Source organism: Neophocaena asiaeorientalis, unplaced genomic scaffold (genome assembly GCF_003031525.2).
Source record: "Neophocaena asiaeorientalis asiaeorientalis breed wild unplaced genomic scaffold, Neophocaena_asiaeorientalis_V1.1 scaffold327, whole genome shotgun sequence".
NCBI classification, from domain to species: Eukaryota; Metazoa; Chordata; class Mammalia; order Artiodactyla; family Phocoenidae; genus Neophocaena; species Neophocaena asiaeorientalis.
This window is the reverse complement of record NW_020174560.1, coordinates 4836236-4856008: the sequence shown is the minus strand read 5'-3', so window position 1 is coordinate 4856008 and position 19773 is coordinate 4836236. Positions and strand designations below refer to the sequence as shown.

Genomic DNA, 19773 nt, shown 5'->3' with positions numbered 1-19773 from the left:
TTGGTTAGCAAAAACAGGTACTAGTGTAGGTTCTTTTGTAAAAGTTAAGTGGCATAAAGAGAATGTTCAAAAATGGGGGATACCTGTACTATGATTCTAGAAATAAACACACATTCATTAGGAAACTATTTTTTGACAAAGATGCAAAAACAGTGCTATGGGGAAAGTGTAGTCTTTTCAACAAATTGTGCTTGAACATTTGGCTATACATATGCAAAAAAATTGAACTTGGATCCATACCTCACACTATATACTTAAACTTACTGAAAATTGATCATAGACCTAGATTTAAGTCCTAAATCAATAAAACTTACTGGACACAACATAGGAGAAAATTTTCCTTTGGGTTGGGCAATGATAGTTCAGTTACAATGGAAAAACACAATCCATAAAGAAACACATTTGTAAATTAGGCATCTTGAGAATTGTAAAGTTCTCTTCTTCAAATTATGTGGATTTGTATCAAGAATATATAAGGAATTTGAAATTCAACAATAAAAAAATAAACAAGGTCTCTTTTCAGTAAGGGCAAATAGTTTGTCAGACACCCCACTAAAGAAGATTTATGGATGGCAAAATAATCCTGTGTAAGATGTTTAATAGTATAAGTCATTAGGGAAACAGAAATTTATCTACAGGACTTCCCTGGTGGCGCAGTAGTTAAGAATCTGCCTGCCAATGCACGGGTCATGGGTTCGATCCCTGGTTCAGGAGGATCCCACATGCCACGGAGCATCCAAGCCCGTGCACCATAACTACTGAGCCTGCACTCTAGAGCCCGCGAGCCACAGCTACTGAAGCCCACGCTCCTAGAGCCCATGCTCTGCAACAAAGAGAAGCCACTGCAATGAGAAGCCCGTGCACCGCAACGAAGAGTAGCCCCCACTCTCCACAACTAGAGAAGGCCTACACGCAGCAACGAAGACCCAGCGCAGCCAAAAGCAAATAAATAAAATAAAGAAAAATTTAAAAAAATAGTAAATTAAAAAAAAAAGAAATTTATCTACAATACCACTGTGTCCTATTAGAGTGGCTCTAATTACAGAGATCATACCACGTGTTGGCAAGAATATAGAGAAATTTGAAGTCTTATATGTTTCTGGTGGGAATGTAAAATGATACAACCACTTTTGTAAACCATTTGGTGATTTGTTAAAAAGTTAGACATATGGGCTTCCCTGGTGGCGCAGTGGTTGAGAGTCCGCCTGCCGATTCAGGGGACACGGGTTCGTGCCCCGGTCCGGGAAGATCCCACATGCTGCCAAGCGGCTGGGCCCGTGAGCCATGGCTGCTGAGCCTGTGCGTCCAGAGCCTGTGCTCCGCAACGGGAGAGGCCAAAACAGTGAGAGGCCCGCATACCGCAAAAAAAAAAAAAAAAAGTTAAACATACACTTACTGTGTGACTCAGCTAAACGACTCCTAGATATTCACCCCAGAGAAAAGGAACTAGATGTCCATTCAGAGACTTCCAGAAATGTTCATGGTAACTTTATTTGGAATAGCCAAATAAAATAAACCCTAATTGCGACCAACAGATGACTAGATAAGCAAATTTTGTTATGTCTATACAGTGGAATAACGCTCAGCAATAAAAAGTAATGATACGTGCAACAATGAGAATGACTTTTTTTTTTTATTTCTTTTAATATTTGCTTATTTATTTTGGCTGCACCAGGTCTTAGTTATAGGATCTTTTAGTCGTAGCATGCAGACTCCTGGTTGCAGCATGCCTGTGGGATCTAGTTCCCCAACCAGGGATCAAACCCAGGCCCCCTGCCTTGGAAGCACGCAGTCTTACCCACCACCAGGGAAATCCCTAGGAATGACTTTTAAATTAATTATTCTTAGTGAAAGCAGCCAGATAAAAAAGAGCAGATATATATGATTCCACTTATATAAACCTCTAGAAAAATGCAAACTAATCTATAGTGACAGAATGCAGGTGTGTGGTTGCTTAGCGATCAGACAGGCTGGGCTAAGGTTGGGTGGAAGGTGGAGGGAGAAGGTAAGAGGGAAGAATTACAAAAGGCAGAGGAAACTTTGGGGATGATGGATATGTTTAGTATCTTGATTGTCATAATGGGGATAGTTTTATGGGTATATATAAATGTGTGAAACTTACCAAATTATACATTTCAGTTACACTTCATTAAAGCTGTTTTACTCATTGGTAACATGTCATTGGTCTGTCTTATACTTTGCATGGATCTTTTACTCATGCATGATTTTGTAACAACATGGAATAATCATTTGGAAAATAACAACTTACTAAGTAGTGTTGACACATTTCATTATGCAGTATCAGTCACATTCATGGATATCACCGTTTTCACAACGAAAGTCTTGAAGTATTGGAAAGCTTTTAAGCTCATGCGGTACATACAAATTTTCCAGGATTATGTTTTTTCACTTGAAAGTGTGTTTTATCATTGGCAACAAACATTGACAGTTCATTTCCTTAGTTGTTTTGGCACAGAAAATGTCTGCTTGGTATCCACAACCAAATAACCATTGTTTGTCAGTTCTCTGAATTTGAGGTTTCACAAAAAAAGTGACTGATGATCTTGGAACTCAGCTGAACAAAGTGATTTTTCCAAGGCAACCATTGCATATCACAATGCAGCATAAGTACTTTATGTATATTTCCCATTTGTGACACCAAGCATTGAGGTTTAATAACATCTATCATTTTTACTACTTCTTCAAAGACATTCTTTTTCTAAAAAACTTTATTTTATTTATTTATTTTTGGCTATGTTGGGTCTTCATTGCCGTGCATGGGGTTTCTCTAGTTGCGGCGAGCAGAGCTGCTCTTTGTTGAGGTGCGTGGGCTTCTCATTGTGGTGGCTTCTCTTGTTGCGGAGCACGGGCTCTAGGCGTGCGAGTTTCAGTAGTTGTGGCACACGAGTTCAGTAGTTGTGGCTCACGGGCTCTAGAGCGCAGGCTCAGTAGTTGTGGGGCATGGGCTTAGTTGCTCCACGGCATGTGAGATCTTCCCGGACCAGGGCTCGAACCTGTTTCCCCTGCATTGGCAGGTGGATTCTTTTTTTTTTTTTGGTGGTATGCGGGCCTCTCACTGTTGTGGCCTCTCCCGTTCGGAGTGCAGGCTCAGCGGCCATGGCTCACGTGCCCAGCCGCTCCGCGGCATGTGGGATCCTCCCGGACCGGGGCACGAACAAGTGTCCCCTGCATCGGCAGGTGGACTCTCAACCACTGCGCCACCAGGGAAGCCCAAAGACATTCTTGAGAGACATTGAAAAATTTTTTTCCCATCTGAAAGTGTGTAGCAGTGAATATAATGATTACTGGTACATTTTAACTACCGTTGCTTTTGCACCGTTAGTGCAAACGTCAAACACTGCGAAAAAGGCAAATAACATCTTAGCGTTATCACGACGATAGTTTTGACTTTTTGGATCACTGAAAGGATCATGGGAACTGACCCCCAGTGACACAACTTGTGACATAGACTAACTTTAGTGCAGAATATTCTTGCCATGACTGGTGAGTCAAACTACGAATAATGCTAGTAATATGGAAAGGATTCTGGCCTCTGAGTTGTAAGTATGTTTTAGTCATAGCTCTGTTCCAAATCTCCTGTGTGTTCTGAATCAGTGGACTTACCTGTATTGTTATTATAACAGCTCACCTCTGCTGAATATATACTTTGTGCTATGCACTGTGCCTTGTATAACTCATTTTGCTTTACTACCACCTCGTGAGCTGTTAAATGCTATTTATCACTCCCATTTCACAGGTGGAAATACCATAGCTAAGTTATTCACTCGAGTTCAGCATTGTTAAGGTACAGTCTTTTTAACATTTTTTCTTTCTCTGTATTCTTTGTTCTTAACCACCAAGCTCTGTTTTATTTCCTGAAATCAGCCCTTGTGATTGGGAAGGTGGTTGATCTTAGGCAGAATTATAAAAAGTTTAGTGATTATAGGATTTTGTTCATAACCCTGTTGCTACCATTAATCTTGGTTCTCTTCTTGTCTCTTGATTAATTTATTTCCTATATATAGGCATACTTTAAGATATTGCAGGTTTGGTTCCAGACCACCACAATAAAGCAAGTTACATGAATATTTTGCTTTTTTGGTGCATATAAAAGTATGTTTAAACTATACTACAGTCTATTAAGTGTGCACTAGCTGTATGTCTGAAAAAAAATGTACATACCTTAATTTAAAAATACTTCATTGCTCTAAAATGCTAACCACCACTGAGTCATAATCTTTTTGCTGGTGGAGGGTCTTGCCTCAGTGTTTGATGGCTGCTGACTGATCAGGGTGGTTGTTGCTGAAGTCTGGGGTGGGTGTAGCAATTTCTTTAAACAAGACAACAGTAAAGTTTGCTGCATTGATTGACTCGTCCTTTCATGAATGATTTCTCTGTAGCATGAAATGCTGTTTGATAGTATTTTACCCACAGTAGAACTTCTTCAGATTTGGATTCAATCCTCTCAAACCCTGACTCTGCTTTATCAACTAAGTTGATGTAATATTCTAAATCCTTTGCTGTCATTTCAACAATCTTTACAGCATCTTCACCTGGAAGTAGATTCCATCTCAAGAAACCCTGTTGTTTTGTTTGTTTGTTTGTTTGTTTTGCTTATCCATAAAAAGCAACTCCTTATCCATTAAAGTTTTATCATGAGATTGTAGCAATTCAGTCACATCTTCAGGCTCTACTTCTGATTCTCATTCTCTTGCTATTTTTACAATATCTGCGGTTACTTCCTCCACTGAATTCTTGAACTACTCAAAGTCATCTGTGAGGTTTGGAATCAAGTTCTTTCAAAGTCTCCTTAATGTTGATATTTTGACCTCTTCCCACAAATCATGAATGATCTTAATGGCATCTAGAATGGTGAATACTTTGCAGCAGGTTTTCAATTTACTTTGCCCAGATCCATCAGAGCAATCACTGTCTACGGCAGCTATTGCCTTACGAAATATATTTCTTAAATACTAAGACTTGAAAGTCTGAATTACTCCTTGATCTGTGGGCTGCAGAATGGATGTGTGTTAGCAGGCATGAAAACAGCGTTAACCTTGTACGTCTCCATCAGAGCGCTTGGGTGACTAGGTGCATTGTCAATGAGCAGTAATATTTTGCAAAAAATCTTTCTTTCCAGAGCGGTAAATCTCAAGTGGGTTTAAAATATTCAGTTAACCATATGTAAAGAGATGGGCTGTCATCAGGCTTTGTTGTTCTCTTTATAGAGCACAGGCAGAGTAAATTTAACATAATTCTTAAGGGCCTTAGGATTTTCAGAATGGTAAATGAGCATTAGCTTCAACTTTTAAGTCACCAGCTTACATTAGCTCCTGACAAGAGAGTCAACCTGCCCTTGGACGCTTCAGATCCAGGCATTTACTTCTCCTGGATAACTTGCTGCAGCTTCTGTATCAGCACTTCTATGTTATGGAGACAGTTTCTTTCCTTCAACCTTATGAACCACCTCTGCTAGCTTCAGACGTTTCTTCTACCGCTTCCTTGCCTCTCTCAGCCTTCGTAGAATTGAGAGTTAGAGCCTTACTGTGGACTAAGCTTTTGGCTTAAGGGAGTGTTGTAGCTGGTTTGGTCTTCTGTCTAGACCACTAAAACTTTCTTCATGTCAGCAATAACTGTTTAGCTTTCTTAATCATGTTTTCACTGGAGTAGCACTTTTTAATTTGCTTTTAAGAATTTTTCCTTTTCATTCACAACTTGGCTAACTGTTTGGCACAAGAGGCCTAGCTTTCGGCCTATCCTGGCTTTCAACATGTCTTCCTCACTAGCCTTAATGATTTCTAGCTTTTAATTTAAAGTAAGACATGTGACCTTTTTCTTTCACTTGAACACTTAGAGGCCATTGTAGGGTTATTAATTGGCCTAATTTCAATATTGTTGTGTCTCAGGGAATAGGAAGGCCCAAGAAGAGGGAAAGAGATGGGCGGGGAGGAGGGACGGATGGCTGATAGGTGAAGCAATCAGAACACACGTAACATTGATCAGTTAAGTTTGTCATCTTATATGGATGTGGTTTGTGGCGCTCCAAAACAATTCCATCGAAGGTCACTGGTCACAGATCATGACAACAGATGTAACAATAATAATGTGAAAGTTTGAAATATTGTGAGAATTACCAAAATGACACAGACATGAAGTGACCAAATGCTGTTGGAAAAGTGGAGCCAATAGACTTGTTTGATGTAAGGTTGCCACAAACCTTCAATGTGTAAAAATGTAATATCTGTGAAGTACAATCAAGCAAAAACACAATAAAACAAGATGTGTCTGTACCTGTTTCTTGCCTTGGGAAGATTCTCCTTCTCTTACTGGTATGTAGATTTTTTGACATTTCTATTGTTTTTGGTACAGGTTTCATCTTGGGTACTTTTATTGTTGACATATATACTTCAGGAACTTAAAGTTTACATTGTCTTATAAGCAGTAATAACATTATCAGTGGTAATGAAATATTATCATTCAGGATACTAAGGTTGAAAGAGATTAGAATTTGTGTATTTGTTAGATATTATCTGAATACCTTAATAAGAATGTTCTATTTGGATAAAAACAGACATCTTATCCTCTTTTTTTTTTTTCTGGCCATGCCATGCAGCGTGTGGGATATTAGTTCCCTGACTAGGGATTGAACCCGCACCCTTGGCAGTGAAAGCGCAGAGTCCTAACCACTGGACCGCCAGGGAATTCCCTTATTACCTGTTAATTCTCTTAACACTTCGGCAAGCCTAGAGAAGAGTCTTGAATGCTTTCTTATTAATTACTGAAACGTCATTCAATTATGAAATTGAGAGTTTAACAGTGAGGTAGTTTTACTGTCAAAGTATGAAATAAAAATGTAAATCATTGTATTATCTAGTAGATTTTAATAACACTTGGGACTCTGCAGAAGTACTTTCATAATTTCATTATACTTAAATATCTTTCTCACTGTGTGTGTTATAATACACCTATGTAGGCTTTCTGAGGAAATTTGTGCATGAGTGACATCCTTGAATTGACTCTTAACAGTATTTACTAATCTGACTTTTGTTTTAGAGAAGGAAATTTCTTTGAGTTGCTTAAGCAAAGAGTAGAACTTTCCCTTGGGGAGTAATATTAATGAGACTAAAATTTTAAGTTAATAATTGTTAAATTCATTCAGACTTTCAGTTTGATAAAAGAAGGGAATTTAAGTTGAAATATTCAAATTTGAGGTTTTAGTTTTATCTAAGATTAGGGTTGAGATGCTCTATAAATAATTTAACTTGGATTAATTGCGGTATTTAATAGAAACATAGGTATATCTCTGTCATGATTTTAAAGAACTAATGCAGATGAAACAATGATCTTTTTTCAAACATTATATGCTTTTTCATACAAAAAACTGATTTTTAAAAAAGTGTTCTATATTGATTTAAAATTTTTACCTGTCTTGATCCTGGATGTATTTAACCATCTGCATTAATGTCTTTCTCCTTAGATTTTCAATATTCTTGGTTGTTTCTCTGAATTTTGAATTTTTTTACTACTCATTTTTAAAATAAAAGTAAAAATTTTTTTGAGGTGAGATTCATATAATATGTAATTAACCATTTAAAAATACACAGTTTAAGGACTTCCTGGTGGCACAGTGGTTAAGAATCCGCCTGCCAACGCAGGGGACACGGGTTCGAGCCCTGGTCCGGGAAGATCCCACATGCCACGGAGCAACTAAGCCCATGCGCCACAACTACTAAAGCCCGTGCGCCTGGAGCCCTTGCTCTGCAACAAGAGAAGCCACCACAATGAGAAGCCCACGCACCGCAATGAAGAGTAGTCCCCGCTCACCTCAACTAGAGAAAAGCCTGCACGCAATGAAGACCCGACGCAGCCAAAAATAAATAAATAAAAAATACACAATTCAGTGGAACTTAGTGCATTTCCAGTGTTGTACAGTCACCACCTCTCTCTAGTTTCAGAATGTTTTCATCATCCTAGAACACCTCGTACCCATCCCTTCCTTCCCCCAATCCTAGACAACTACTCTTCTCTGTGTATTTGCCTATTCTGGATATTTCATATAGAAGTTCATACAATTTGGGATCGTTTATGTTTGGCTTCTGTTTACTTAGCATAGTGTTTTCAGGGTTCACCAAATGTTGAAGCATATATCAAAACTTCATTCCTTTATATTGGCTGAACAATATTCCATTGTATGTATAGACCTCAATTTGTTTATCAGTTCATCTGTTGATTGACATATGGGTTGCTTCCATCTTTTGGCTATTACGAATAATCCTGCTATAAATATTCATGTATGAGTTTCTATATGGGCATATGTTAATTCTGTGTTTTTAAGGTTTTGAGAAATTACCAAACTGTTCTCCACAGTGGCTGCACCATTCTCTGTTCCTACCATTTTAAGATTACATTTTATAGCCATCCTAGTGAATATGGAGTGGTATCTCATTGTGGTTTTGACTTGCATTTCCTTAATGACCAGTGAAATTGAACATCTTTTCATTTGTTTTTTTGGCCATTTGTATATCTTCTTTGGAGAAATGTCTGAAATTCAAGTCTATTTTCCATTTTTAAATTAGGTTGCTTGTCTTTTAATTGTTGAGTTCTGAGAATTCTCTCTGCATTTTGTATACTAAACCCTTATCAGACATATGATTTGAAAACTTTCTCCCATTCTGTGGGTTGTATTTTTGCTTTCTTGATAATGTCCTCTGATACACAAAAATTTTTAATTTTTGTGAAGTCCAAATTACCTATTTTTTCTTTACTTGTTCATACTATTGGAGTCAAATCTACGAATCCATTGCCAAATTCGAATTCATGAATATTTACCCCTGTGTTTTCTTCTAAGAGTTTTATAGTTTTAGGCCTTACATTTAGGTCATTGATCCATTTTGAGTTAATTTTTGTATATGAAATTTGTATGTGAAATTTGCACATAGCAATCAGATTTTCTCAGCACCATTTGGGTTTTTTGTTTTTGTTTTTTTTTTTTTTTTGCATGCGGGCCTCTCACTGTTGTGTCCTCTCATGTTGCGGAGCACAGGCTCCAGACGCGCAGGTTCAGCGGCCATGGCTCACGGGCCCAGCCACTCCGCGGCATGTGGGATCTTACCGGACCGGGGCACGAACCCGCGTCCCCTGCATCGGCAGGCGGACCCTCAACCACTGCGCCACCAGAGAAGCCCTTTGTTGTTGTTTTGATTTATTTTGTTTTGGTGGGATCCCAGTTGCTTGACTAGGGATTGAACATTTCACTGCAGTGAAAGCAGAGTGTCCCAGCCACTGGGCCACCAGGGAATTCCCTCAGCACTGTTTGTTGAAGAAACTTTTTTCCCTATTGAGTCAGAACCCTTGTCAAAAATCAATTGCACACTGATATTGGGGTTTATTTCTGGACATTTAATGGCACCCTTTGCCTTACAACTGCCATAATAATTAGGCAGACAAAATATCACAGCTTTTGTATTAGTTTGTGCCATCAATCTGTATAATGCACTGTGAGAGATACTAATATAAAAATCATTTGACGGTACTTAAATACGGTTGACCCTTGAACAACGCAGGGCTTAGGGGCGCCAACCCTCCACACAGTCAAAAATCTGCATGTCACTTACAGTTGGCCCTCCCTATCCTGGGTTCCTCTGTATCCATGGTTCTACATCCTTGGATTCAAACAACTGCAGATTGTGTAGTACTATAATATTTACTATTTAAAAAAAATTCACATTTAAGTGGACCATTGCAGTTCGAACTTAGGTTGTTCAAGGGTCGCCTGTACATGTTTATTTGTAGATAAAGAGCTGTAATTTTTTCTTTTGCCTTTGCAAGTAGAAATAGCAGACTGAGGTATTGGGTTTTTCTTTTAAAAGTTTATCTCTGCTAAAAAAGAAGCTTTATGGCTACTGTTGGATGTTCCTTCTGATGATCTTTATTTTTTCACTTCTCTTTCTTGCAATAGCAGTACTTTCTTACTAAAAATGACTTCGAAGACTTGAGAGTTTTATACTATATAAGATATGGAAATCTAAATTTACTGGCTTTCCTATTTATACTTATTTTCTATTAGAAAATTTTATAGGCTTGAATTGCTGAATACACAGTTGATTTATGATAACTTGAATTGGAAAAATAGAGTATTCAAAATTTATTATTTACCTCAAAGAAAATGGCAGAACATTATGAGGAAACATAGGTCATGAATATATGGAAAAATACATAGTGTTGCTAAAATGTGTAACTTTGAAAGTACTATTTTATACAAAATTTATTCATTATTTGAGGTGATATTTTATACCTGCTATATTGGTAAACATTTTTAAAGGGGAAGAAGGACCTAGTGCCAATCATATTGTGGTAGCCCATTTATTTTGCTGTTGTGACAGTCCTTTCTGAAAGACATGTAGCTGTGTATATCAATAAGTTTCTTCTTAGGTACTTAATCACCTTAATGTTTTGATGTCATTTATTCTTGCTTTACTAACTCTATATTAATAGTCTTTTCAATTTTAGATACGAATACCGTGTAGAGATGGTTCATCAGTCCTGCAATGATCCTACCAAAAATATCATCCGAGAATTTGCATCTGACTTTGAAGTTGGAGAATGTTGGGGTTATAATCGATTTTTCCGTTTGGACTTACTTGCAAATGAAGGATACTTGAATCGACAAAATGATACAGTGATTTTAAGGTAATAGGAAACATTTATATCATGGCTTTTATCACAGGGAATAATGTCATCAGAATTTTAAAGTCTTTTCACTTAACAAAGATGAATATCGAAATTCATTCTAACTCTAACCTTACCATGTTCTTAACCATTTAATTTCAGAAGTTCTGTGTGGTCAGTGAATAAGTTTGTCAGAAATGTGTTTGACGTCTAGTTAGTAGTTCCATAAAAAGTAAACTACTGGGGCTTCCCTGATGGCGCAGTGGTTAAGAATCCGCCTGCCAATGCAGGGGACTCGGGATCGAGCCCTGGACTAGGAAGATCCCACATGCCACAGAGCAACTAAGCCCATGTGCCACAACTACTGAGCCTGTGCTGTAGAGCCTGCAAGCCACAACTACTGAGCCCATGCACCACAACTACTGAAGCCCGAGTGCCTAGAAGACCATGCTCCGCAACAAGCCACCGCAATGAGAAGCCCACGCACCACAACGAAGAGTAGCCCCCACTCACCGCAACTAGAGAAAGCCCGTGTGCAGCAACGAAGACACAAGGCAGCCAAAAATAAAGTTTTTTAAAAAAGTAAACTACTACTTCCAGTAAATGTGGTAATGTCCCATTTATCTATTGAACTTCTAGCATCCTCACCATTTGGAAATCCAAGAATAGTGTGGGATCAAGTGCTTTTTTTTTTCGCGGTACACGGGCCTCTCACTGTTGTGGCCTCTCCCGTTGCGGAGCACAGGCTCCGGATGCGCAGGCTCAGCGGCCATGGCTCACAGACCTAGCTGCTCCGCGGCATGTGGGATCTTCCCGGACTGGGGCATGAACCCGTGTCCCCTTCAACGGCAGGCGGACTCTCAACCACTGCACCACCAGGGAAGCCCTCAAGTGCTTATTTTTTTCCACTTGGCATTGTGTATTATGTTTGGATGACTGGTTTTGAAAGCTTAATTTAACAAAAAGATTTTCAGTTTCTTCTAGATAACAGCAAATTAAAAGTAAGGGAATAGAGATGAAAATTGATGAAAATAAACTAAGTGATGGTAGTTGGTGTGTTATTTGCAAGAAAGGACAGAACATAAACAGTGACTATAAAGCTACAGCCCTATTTAATATTGGGGTAACCCTTGTAATTCAGTTTTGGGGCATCATTGCACCATGGTTTAATTTGATGATCAAAATGCAAGCTTGAGTTTTAAAAAATAAATAAATTCAGGGACTTCCCTGGTGGCACAGTGGTTAAGAATCCGCCTGCTAATGCAGGGAACACGGGTTTGATCCCTGGTCTGGGAAGATCCCATATGCCGTGGAGCAACTACGCCCGTGCACCACAACTACTGAGCCTGCGCTCTAGAGCCTGCGAACCACTACTGAAGCCCGCGTGCCTAGAGCCCGTGCTCTGTAACAAGAGAAGCCACCACAATGAGAAGCCCACGCACCACAATGAAGTGTAGCCCCCGCTCACCACAACTAGAGAAAGCCCACATGCAGCAACAAAGACCCAATGCAGATGGAGCCAAAAATAAATTTATTTTAAAAATTTAAAAATTAAAAAAATTCAAATATGTTTTGAACTGAGTGGTTTCAGAATGTTTAACAGTTTAGTAAGTTTCCATCAAATAATTTTAAAAGCTCTTTTCCTTAAAAGAGATTTGAATATACTCTTTTAAATTTCACTTATTCTGATTTCTTTGTCCTTGAGCATGCTGGATGAGTTGCTGTTATATCACCCTTTACTATTATGTGTTCTTCATAACTTTTCTGGGAGAATAAGGACGTATAAAAAGAGATCATTGCATTTTGAGTGTAGAAAAAAATTCATGTTTTTGTCATCTCTTTTGGGGGATTATTTTAGTATCATTTTATAACCTTTTAGGTTTTCTTAAATTATTCACTAAAAGAAATATGAATGATTTGTTCCTGTTTCACACTTTAACCAGAGAGGATTGTAAAACTATTCAGTACTAATTTTACCAGCCTGCAAAACAGCCTTTTTTTTTTTTTTTTTTTTTTTTTTTCCTAAGGAGGGCTAAATCATCATACTCATAGATGGAAAGAATAGGATGGTAGTTGTCAGAGTTTTGGGAGAAGAAGGACAGGGTAGTTGGCAATCAGACAGTTTTTCTTTTAAAACAATATAGTTAAGAGTATTGATTCATTTTACAAGTCATAGTTTTTTTGTTTTTTTTTTTTTTTTTGCGATACGTGGGCCTCTCACTGCCGTGGCCTCTCCCGTTGTGGAGCACAGGCTCCGGACGCGCAGGCCCAGCAGCCATGGCTCACGGGCCCAGCCGCTCCGCGGCATGTGGAATCCTCCTGGACCGGGGCACGAACCTGCGTCCCCTGCATCGGCCAACCACTGCACCACCAGGGAAGCCCAAAACAGCCATTTTTTATGACCTTAGTCATCTCTTTATTGGAGTCATAGTAATGTAAATGGAGTCACGTTCAGCTATCTAACAAAGGAAGGGACGGGTTTTTTTTGCTTTAATAAGTATTAGTTTTTTTAAAGTACAGATAACTCTGAAGAGATCAAGATTCTATCGTGTATCCATTTATATGCTTTAATATAGAGATACTTGTTTTTTTCCTAACCCCAGCTGAAATATGCCATATTGTGATATATGGAGAGTTTTGATTTTAAACTGCTATCTGGATGGGGTTGGGAATGTAGGTTATTCAGAGCATGTAATTCTTTGAGGGACAGTAAAGCAGTCCTGGGTAGTTGACCCTTTACGTGATTTTTTTTTTTTTTGCTGTGGAGTAGGAAATATGGGAACGGGAGATAGAAAAGGAATGACAAAGAGCAGTGCCTGAAACAAACTTCGTCTGTTTTACTAGGGTCTGACCTAGGCAAGAAAGGAGAAGGAAGGCATTAGCTGTCTCCTTCCTGCATAGTGTGATCCTCTTCTTCCCAGCTTATGATCAACACTGTATTTGAGCTAGATTATTATAGTAAATATGTTTTAGTAGATTAGTTTGGAAGTTTAACTGTGATGTGTAATGTTATTTCTTTAGAAAAATACAGTTTGAATTTAGACAACTGACTTTTCAGAACCATGTCATTATAATTTGTGAACTACATATATAAATGGCAGATACCAGGAGCTCTGAGTTCTGAATTTTGGCCTTATAATGTAATCAAGTAAACTTAAAATTCTAGAATTTATAGTTATAGATTTAAGGCTTGGTTCATAATATTTTACTGTTTGGATTATTTTTCATGTGCAGTTATTCTTTTAAGGTTTCAGGTTCGTTCACCAACTTTCTTTCAAAAATGCCGGGACCAGCATTGGTATATTACTCAATTGGAAGCTGCACAGACTAGCTATATCCAACAAATAAATAACCTTAAAGAGGTAAGCAAAAAAACATATATTTGGTTTTAGTGTTTCATATTGTCTTACCGGCATATTACATTTTTAATTAGATTTTGGATATTATTGCTGTTTGTAATTTTGTAGAAAAATCCACTTGTTCTTTATTCTCACTACCTTTGAACCTCTAATTCTGGACTGTCCAATTCAGTAGCCACTAGCCACATGTGGCTGTGTAGACATAATTAAAATTAAAAATTCAGTTTCTTAGTTACAGTAGCTAGCTTGTATTGGGAATTGCAGATGTAGAACATTTCCATCATTGCATAAAATTGTATTGGACAGTGCTTCTCTAGTTGAGGCAAACTCTGTGTTTCTCTCAGTGACTTGGGTATTTCTCTTTCCCATGCTGTTTTGAATTTAGAGGATTATAAGCTATGGAACAATTGAATGTTGCCCTATCTTGAAGTCTCACTATTGTTGAACTGAGCACTGGGGAGGATCAGTTAATGAATTTTTATTTTACAATGGTAAACTAAATTATGTAAGGAATGTTTCTTTCTACAAGTGGATATGGGGATGTGATGAGAAGTTTGAAGTGCTGAGAGTGGTTAATATATGACAGAGGAAAAGATGAATATTTTCAAAAATTTTCATGTTAAGTTAAACTGCCTGTATTTACTATGCGGTTTGCTGATTGTGTAGCTTGGGCTAGAAATGAGAAGAAAGATGAAAATAAATTGGGCAGTTTTTCTTTGTCATAGATTTTTCCATAAGCAAAAGTCAGGAAGATATGAGATAGATGGTGCAAGAAATGGTTTTATGAACATCTGGGTATATGGTTTTTTTTTTTTGCTTGAAATAATTTTACTGTACGAGTGGAGGACTGCTTATGACTCTGCTTGTGTTGTTTTGTTTTAAAAGAGACTTACTATTGAGTTGTCTCGAACTCAGAAATCAAGAGATTTGTCACCACCAGATAATCATCTTAGCCCCCAAAATGATGACACTCCTGAGACACGAGCTAAGAAGTCTGGATCATGTGCTGACATGCTTCTCCAAGATGGTCCTACTACAGCTTCTGTAAGAGAGGCCAAGGAGGATGAAGAAGATGAGGAGAAGATTCAGAATGAAGATTATCATGTAATAATTAGACCTATTTTAGATTCATTTTGTGTTTGAAAAGAGAAACGATATCATGGTTTCCAACATATGATAGGGGGAATCAATGTGCTGAAAATCTTGTCCACTTATATTTTCATTATTAGTGTATGCCCTTTTATAACTGTTAATAAGTCAGAAGTTGTTGCATCAAAATTATTTCAAGGTTCTAAAAATTAATTTATTGTAGAAAACTGTACATTCTACAAAACAAACTGTGATGTACATTTTAGAAGCTATGTAAGTTGTGGATTTTTAAAATGTGTCCTGGGGCTTCCCTGGTGGCGCAGTGGTTGAGAATCCACCAGCCGATGCAGGGGACACGGGTTCGAGCCGTGGTCCAGGAAGATCCCACATGCCACGGAGCAACTAAGCCCGTGTGCCGCAACTACTGAGCCTGCGCTCTAGAGCCTGCGAGCCACAACTACTGAGCCCATGTGCCACAACTACTGAAGCCCACATGCCTAGAGTCCGTGCTCCGCAACAGGAGGAGCCATTGCAATGAGAAGCCCACATGCTACAACGAAGAGTAAACCCCACTCGCCACAACTAGGGAAAGCCTGTGCCCAGCAGCGAAGACCCAACGCAGCCAAAAATAAATAAATTTAGAAAAAAAATCTTAAAAAAAAAAGGTGTCTGCTTTCTGTTCACTGAATCTAGTTAAAGTACCTTATCATTGCCCATGTATGTAGGATGATTTAGGTTTTGGGAGATAGCCAGGTTTTGTCCCAGCTAAACTACAACTAGAATGAGATTTCAAGAAGTGGTTGTTATTGTTTAAGATGAGAGACAGAAGGAGAGATAAGCTCTTTTTGAGGCTTCAGGTATATGTTATAATGAAGGAGCCAGTGGGGAGAAAGATTGAAAATAAGGTCCAGGTATTAACAAAACCATTTATTTAAGGAGATAATAGAGGTTGGAATGGAGCACTCAGGTGAAGCAGTTAACCTTTGATAGAATGAGTTAAAGGTAGGGTGGAGTTTGCAGGTAGGGCAGCTGAAAGTTGTGGGCATTTATGCTTAACAGCCAATATGTTTTTCTGTGTAGATAGGTGACAGGGTTTTATAATCAGGTTGAGGATAATAGAGGTTAGATAGGTCTTGAGGAGTGATGGTTTGAAATGTTACTTTGTGAGGAAGCTGATGTGGACTATATGAAGCATTTCCAGTCATATCGAAGGCCCAGCTGACATTGGCAGAAATAACTTATTAGTGGTACCAGGTAGTGTGGTTATGTGAGTTATCTCTACAGGGCACAGCAGTCTAGGCACAGGAGCGGAGAATTCTGATGATTACCTTATTCTTTGGTGCTGGTGCTTGGGCCATGGGCTGAGTGAAAACATCTGAGATAGAAGTCTTCTTTCTTTGCCTTAATCTAGCATGAGCTTTCAGATGGAGATCTGGATCTGGATCTTGTTGGTGAAGATGAAGTAAGTCATCTCGATGGCAGCAGTTCTTCTGCCAGTTCCACAGCAACAAGTAACACGGAAGAAAATGACATTGATGAAGAAACCATGTGAGTGTTCACATTAACTACCACTATAAATCATCTAAGTGGTAATTATTAGAAGCATATTAACTAAGGCCTAAAAATGTGGATATTAAGGATTTTTTTTTTTGATCTACAGTATCTTATATAAATAAAGGAACTCGAAGGGAAGAGTGAACTGATTTCCTCCCTGTCATCTCTGGGTTCCAAACTGAGTGTTAGTTTTTGCTTTAGCTTTAATTTTTGCAATTATTTCATATTTAAGAAAAGTTGCAAAAATATTAACAGGGAATTCCCGTATTTCCTTTGCCCAGATTAATTCCCCAAATTTAATATTTTGCTTTGTTATGTTTCTTTTCTCTCACTCTATATAATTTTTTTGTGAGACATTTGAGACTAAGTGAATATACTTCTAAAACCAAGTATGTCTCTTATGTAATTTCAGTACCATTATCAAAATCAGGAAGTTAACATTGATGTAATACTATAATCTATGACCTTATAGAAAATTTGACAGTGATGTCCTTTGTCTGGTTTAGGATCCAATTCAGGATCACACGTTGCTTTTTTTTTTTTTTTTTTGCGGTACACGGGCCTCTCACTGTTGTGGCCTCTCCGGTTGCGGAGCACAGGCTCTGGACACGCAGGCTCAGCGGCCATGGCTCACGGGCCCAGCCACTCCGCGGCATGTGGGATCTTCCCGGACTGTGGCACAAACCCGTGTCCCCTGCATCGGCAGGTGGACTCCCAACCACTGCGCCACCAGGGAAGCCCCACATGTTGCTTTTTGTTAAGACACTTTAATCTGCTTCAGTCTGGTTCATGTAGTCTTTTTTTTTTTTTTTTTTCATGAGTTTGACACTTCAGAGAAATACAGAGTGGTTATTTTGTAGGAAGTCCCTCAATTTGGAGTAGTCTGATATTTCCTCATAATTAGATCGAGGTTATGCACTTTTGGCAGGAATAAGACAGAAGTGATGATGTAGCTTTTTCAGCGCATCAATATGAGGGGACAGTGGAAGGCGCATGTCTTCAATCTGTCCCATTATGGTTGATTGATTTAGAATACTTGCTTAAGGTGATATCTGCCAGATCTCTCTACTTTTCCCCTTTGTAATTAATAAGTATCATGTGGGGACATATTTGGAGACTGTAAATATCTTATTTCTTGTTGTACTTTAGTCCACGAATTTTATCATTCATTGGTGATTCTTGCTTGAAAAAGATTACTGTGTTGATTGCTGAATGATGATTTTCTAATACCATTATTCCTTCTACGTTTATTAATTGGAATTCTATTCTAAGGAAGAACTTTCCCCTCTGCCCCATTCATTAATTAACTAATTAATTTCATTAGTATAGACTCATGGAGTTTTGTATTTTTAAATCATTTAATCCACTTACTATCATAATTTATTGCTCGGATTGTCCCAGATTTGGCCAGTGGCAGCCTTTTAAAAACTCCTGTGTCCTTTCTAGATGTCCTCATTATTTTATAAGCACTTTCTTATTTTCTGGCACTACAAGACATTCCAGGTTCATCTTGTACTTTCTTTGTCCCAGCCCTGGCACCAGCCATTTCACAAGAGTAAGGTGAGAGTTTTAAACCCCCTATTTGACCTCACCCCCCATTTCCACAAATTAGCTCCTCAAAATAGACCTTTTTCCCTTAATGTTCCCTCTTTAGCATACGTGGCAAATTGCCTAAAAGGGTTAGTTGAAATGTGAAGCCTTTAAGTCATCAAATGAGAAATCATTATTAGTGATATTTTTAAATATATAGAATAGAACTGATTAATTTGAATTAACATGGAAAATTCTTTTAGGTGGTGATTCTATAAAGTGGAATCCACCTTGATAATAGCTTAAATACATGGTTCTATCTGAATTAATTCCTTTGACTGTTAGGTCTCTTGACTTTTTTCAAGGTAGTTTTGAGGGCAATTGGATTTTACGTAAAATTGGATTCACAGCATCTCATTAGATTGACTTTTTAATGCTTTTTCTACTAGAAGGTATTTGATTATGTTCCCTTTATATACATCTACAATAATATCTTGATCCAAACTGTTTTATATAATTCATAGAAACAGCACAGTTAATCTTGAGCTAATTTGAGCATCTGGGGAATCATAAACGGTTAGCTCTTACAAATTAAGGTCAGGTCCTTGTATAGATGGGGAAATAGATACACAATTGATTTGGGTAATGGTTATTATAAACAGCTTTTAGTTAACTAGAACACATGTATCAAGTAGGCCTTTCTTCTCTTCCTCCACCTCAGTCTTTCTATGATAGTATTATATATTTTCTTCCTGCTGTTTTTTTCTTTTTATTTTGATGTAATTGTAAATTCACTTGCAGTTGGAGGAAATAATACAAGATCCCATATACCCTTTGCCAAGTTTTCCCCAGCAAAATTTGTATACATGCTTTGCATATACTTTCTCCCACTCTGTAGCTTGTCTTTTCATATTCTTAACAGGGTCTTTTGCCAATCAGATGTTTTTAATCTTTCAACAGTGTTTTGTAATTTTCAGAGTATATGTTTTACACATCTTTTGTTTAATTCATTCCTAAGTATCTTATTCTTTTTTATGCTATTGTAAATGCAATTGACTTTTCTTTTTAAATTTCCTTTGTGTATTGTTCTTTTGCAAGTACATGAAAATCCAGTTGATTTTTATTTCTTGCAACATTGCTAACTCGTTTATTAGTTCTAATAGTTTTTTTAATGGATTCTTTAGGTTTTTCTATATACAGTATTACATCTGTAAATAGATTTAGTTTTACTTCTTTTTTTCCAATTTGGATGCCTTTTATCTCTTTTTCTTGCCTAAGTTCACTGCATAGAATGTTGAATAGAATTGGTGGTAGTGGACATTCTTTTTTTTTTTAAAATAGATTTATTTATTTATTTATTTAGGCCGCATCAGGTCTTTGTTGCTGCACGTTGGCTTTCTCTCGTTGCGGTGAGCGGGGCTCTTCGTTGCGGTGCATGGGCTTCTCATTGCAGTGGCTTCTCTTGTTGCAGAGCACGGGCTTTAGGCACGCGGGCTTCAGTAGTTGTGGTACGAAGGCTCAGTAGTTGTGGTTGTGGCTCATGGGCTCTAGAGTGCAGGCTCAGGAGTTGTGG

The 19773-nt window shown here is 38.0% G+C and overlaps 1 protein-coding gene across 5 annotated transcripts in view; it reads left to right on the top strand.

Moving 5' to 3' along the window:
* TRIM37 (tripartite motif containing 37) overlaps positions 1-19773 on the top strand; it is a 115027-nt gene that overhangs the window by 48829 nt on the left and 46425 nt on the right. For 4 of the 5 annotated variants that reach the window (XM_024757656.1, XM_024757653.1, XM_024757652.1 and 1 more), the window contains 4 exons: positions 10495-10689; positions 13916-14030; positions 14913-15131; positions 16528-16664. In XM_024757656.1, coding sequence (XP_024613424.1) covers positions 10495-10689; positions 13916-14030; positions 14913-15131; positions 16528-16664 — 666 coding nt within the window. The remainder of the gene's footprint in view (positions 1-10494; positions 10690-13915; positions 14031-14912; positions 15132-16527; positions 16665-19773) is intronic. The other variant, XM_024757654.1, reaches the window with a different exon arrangement.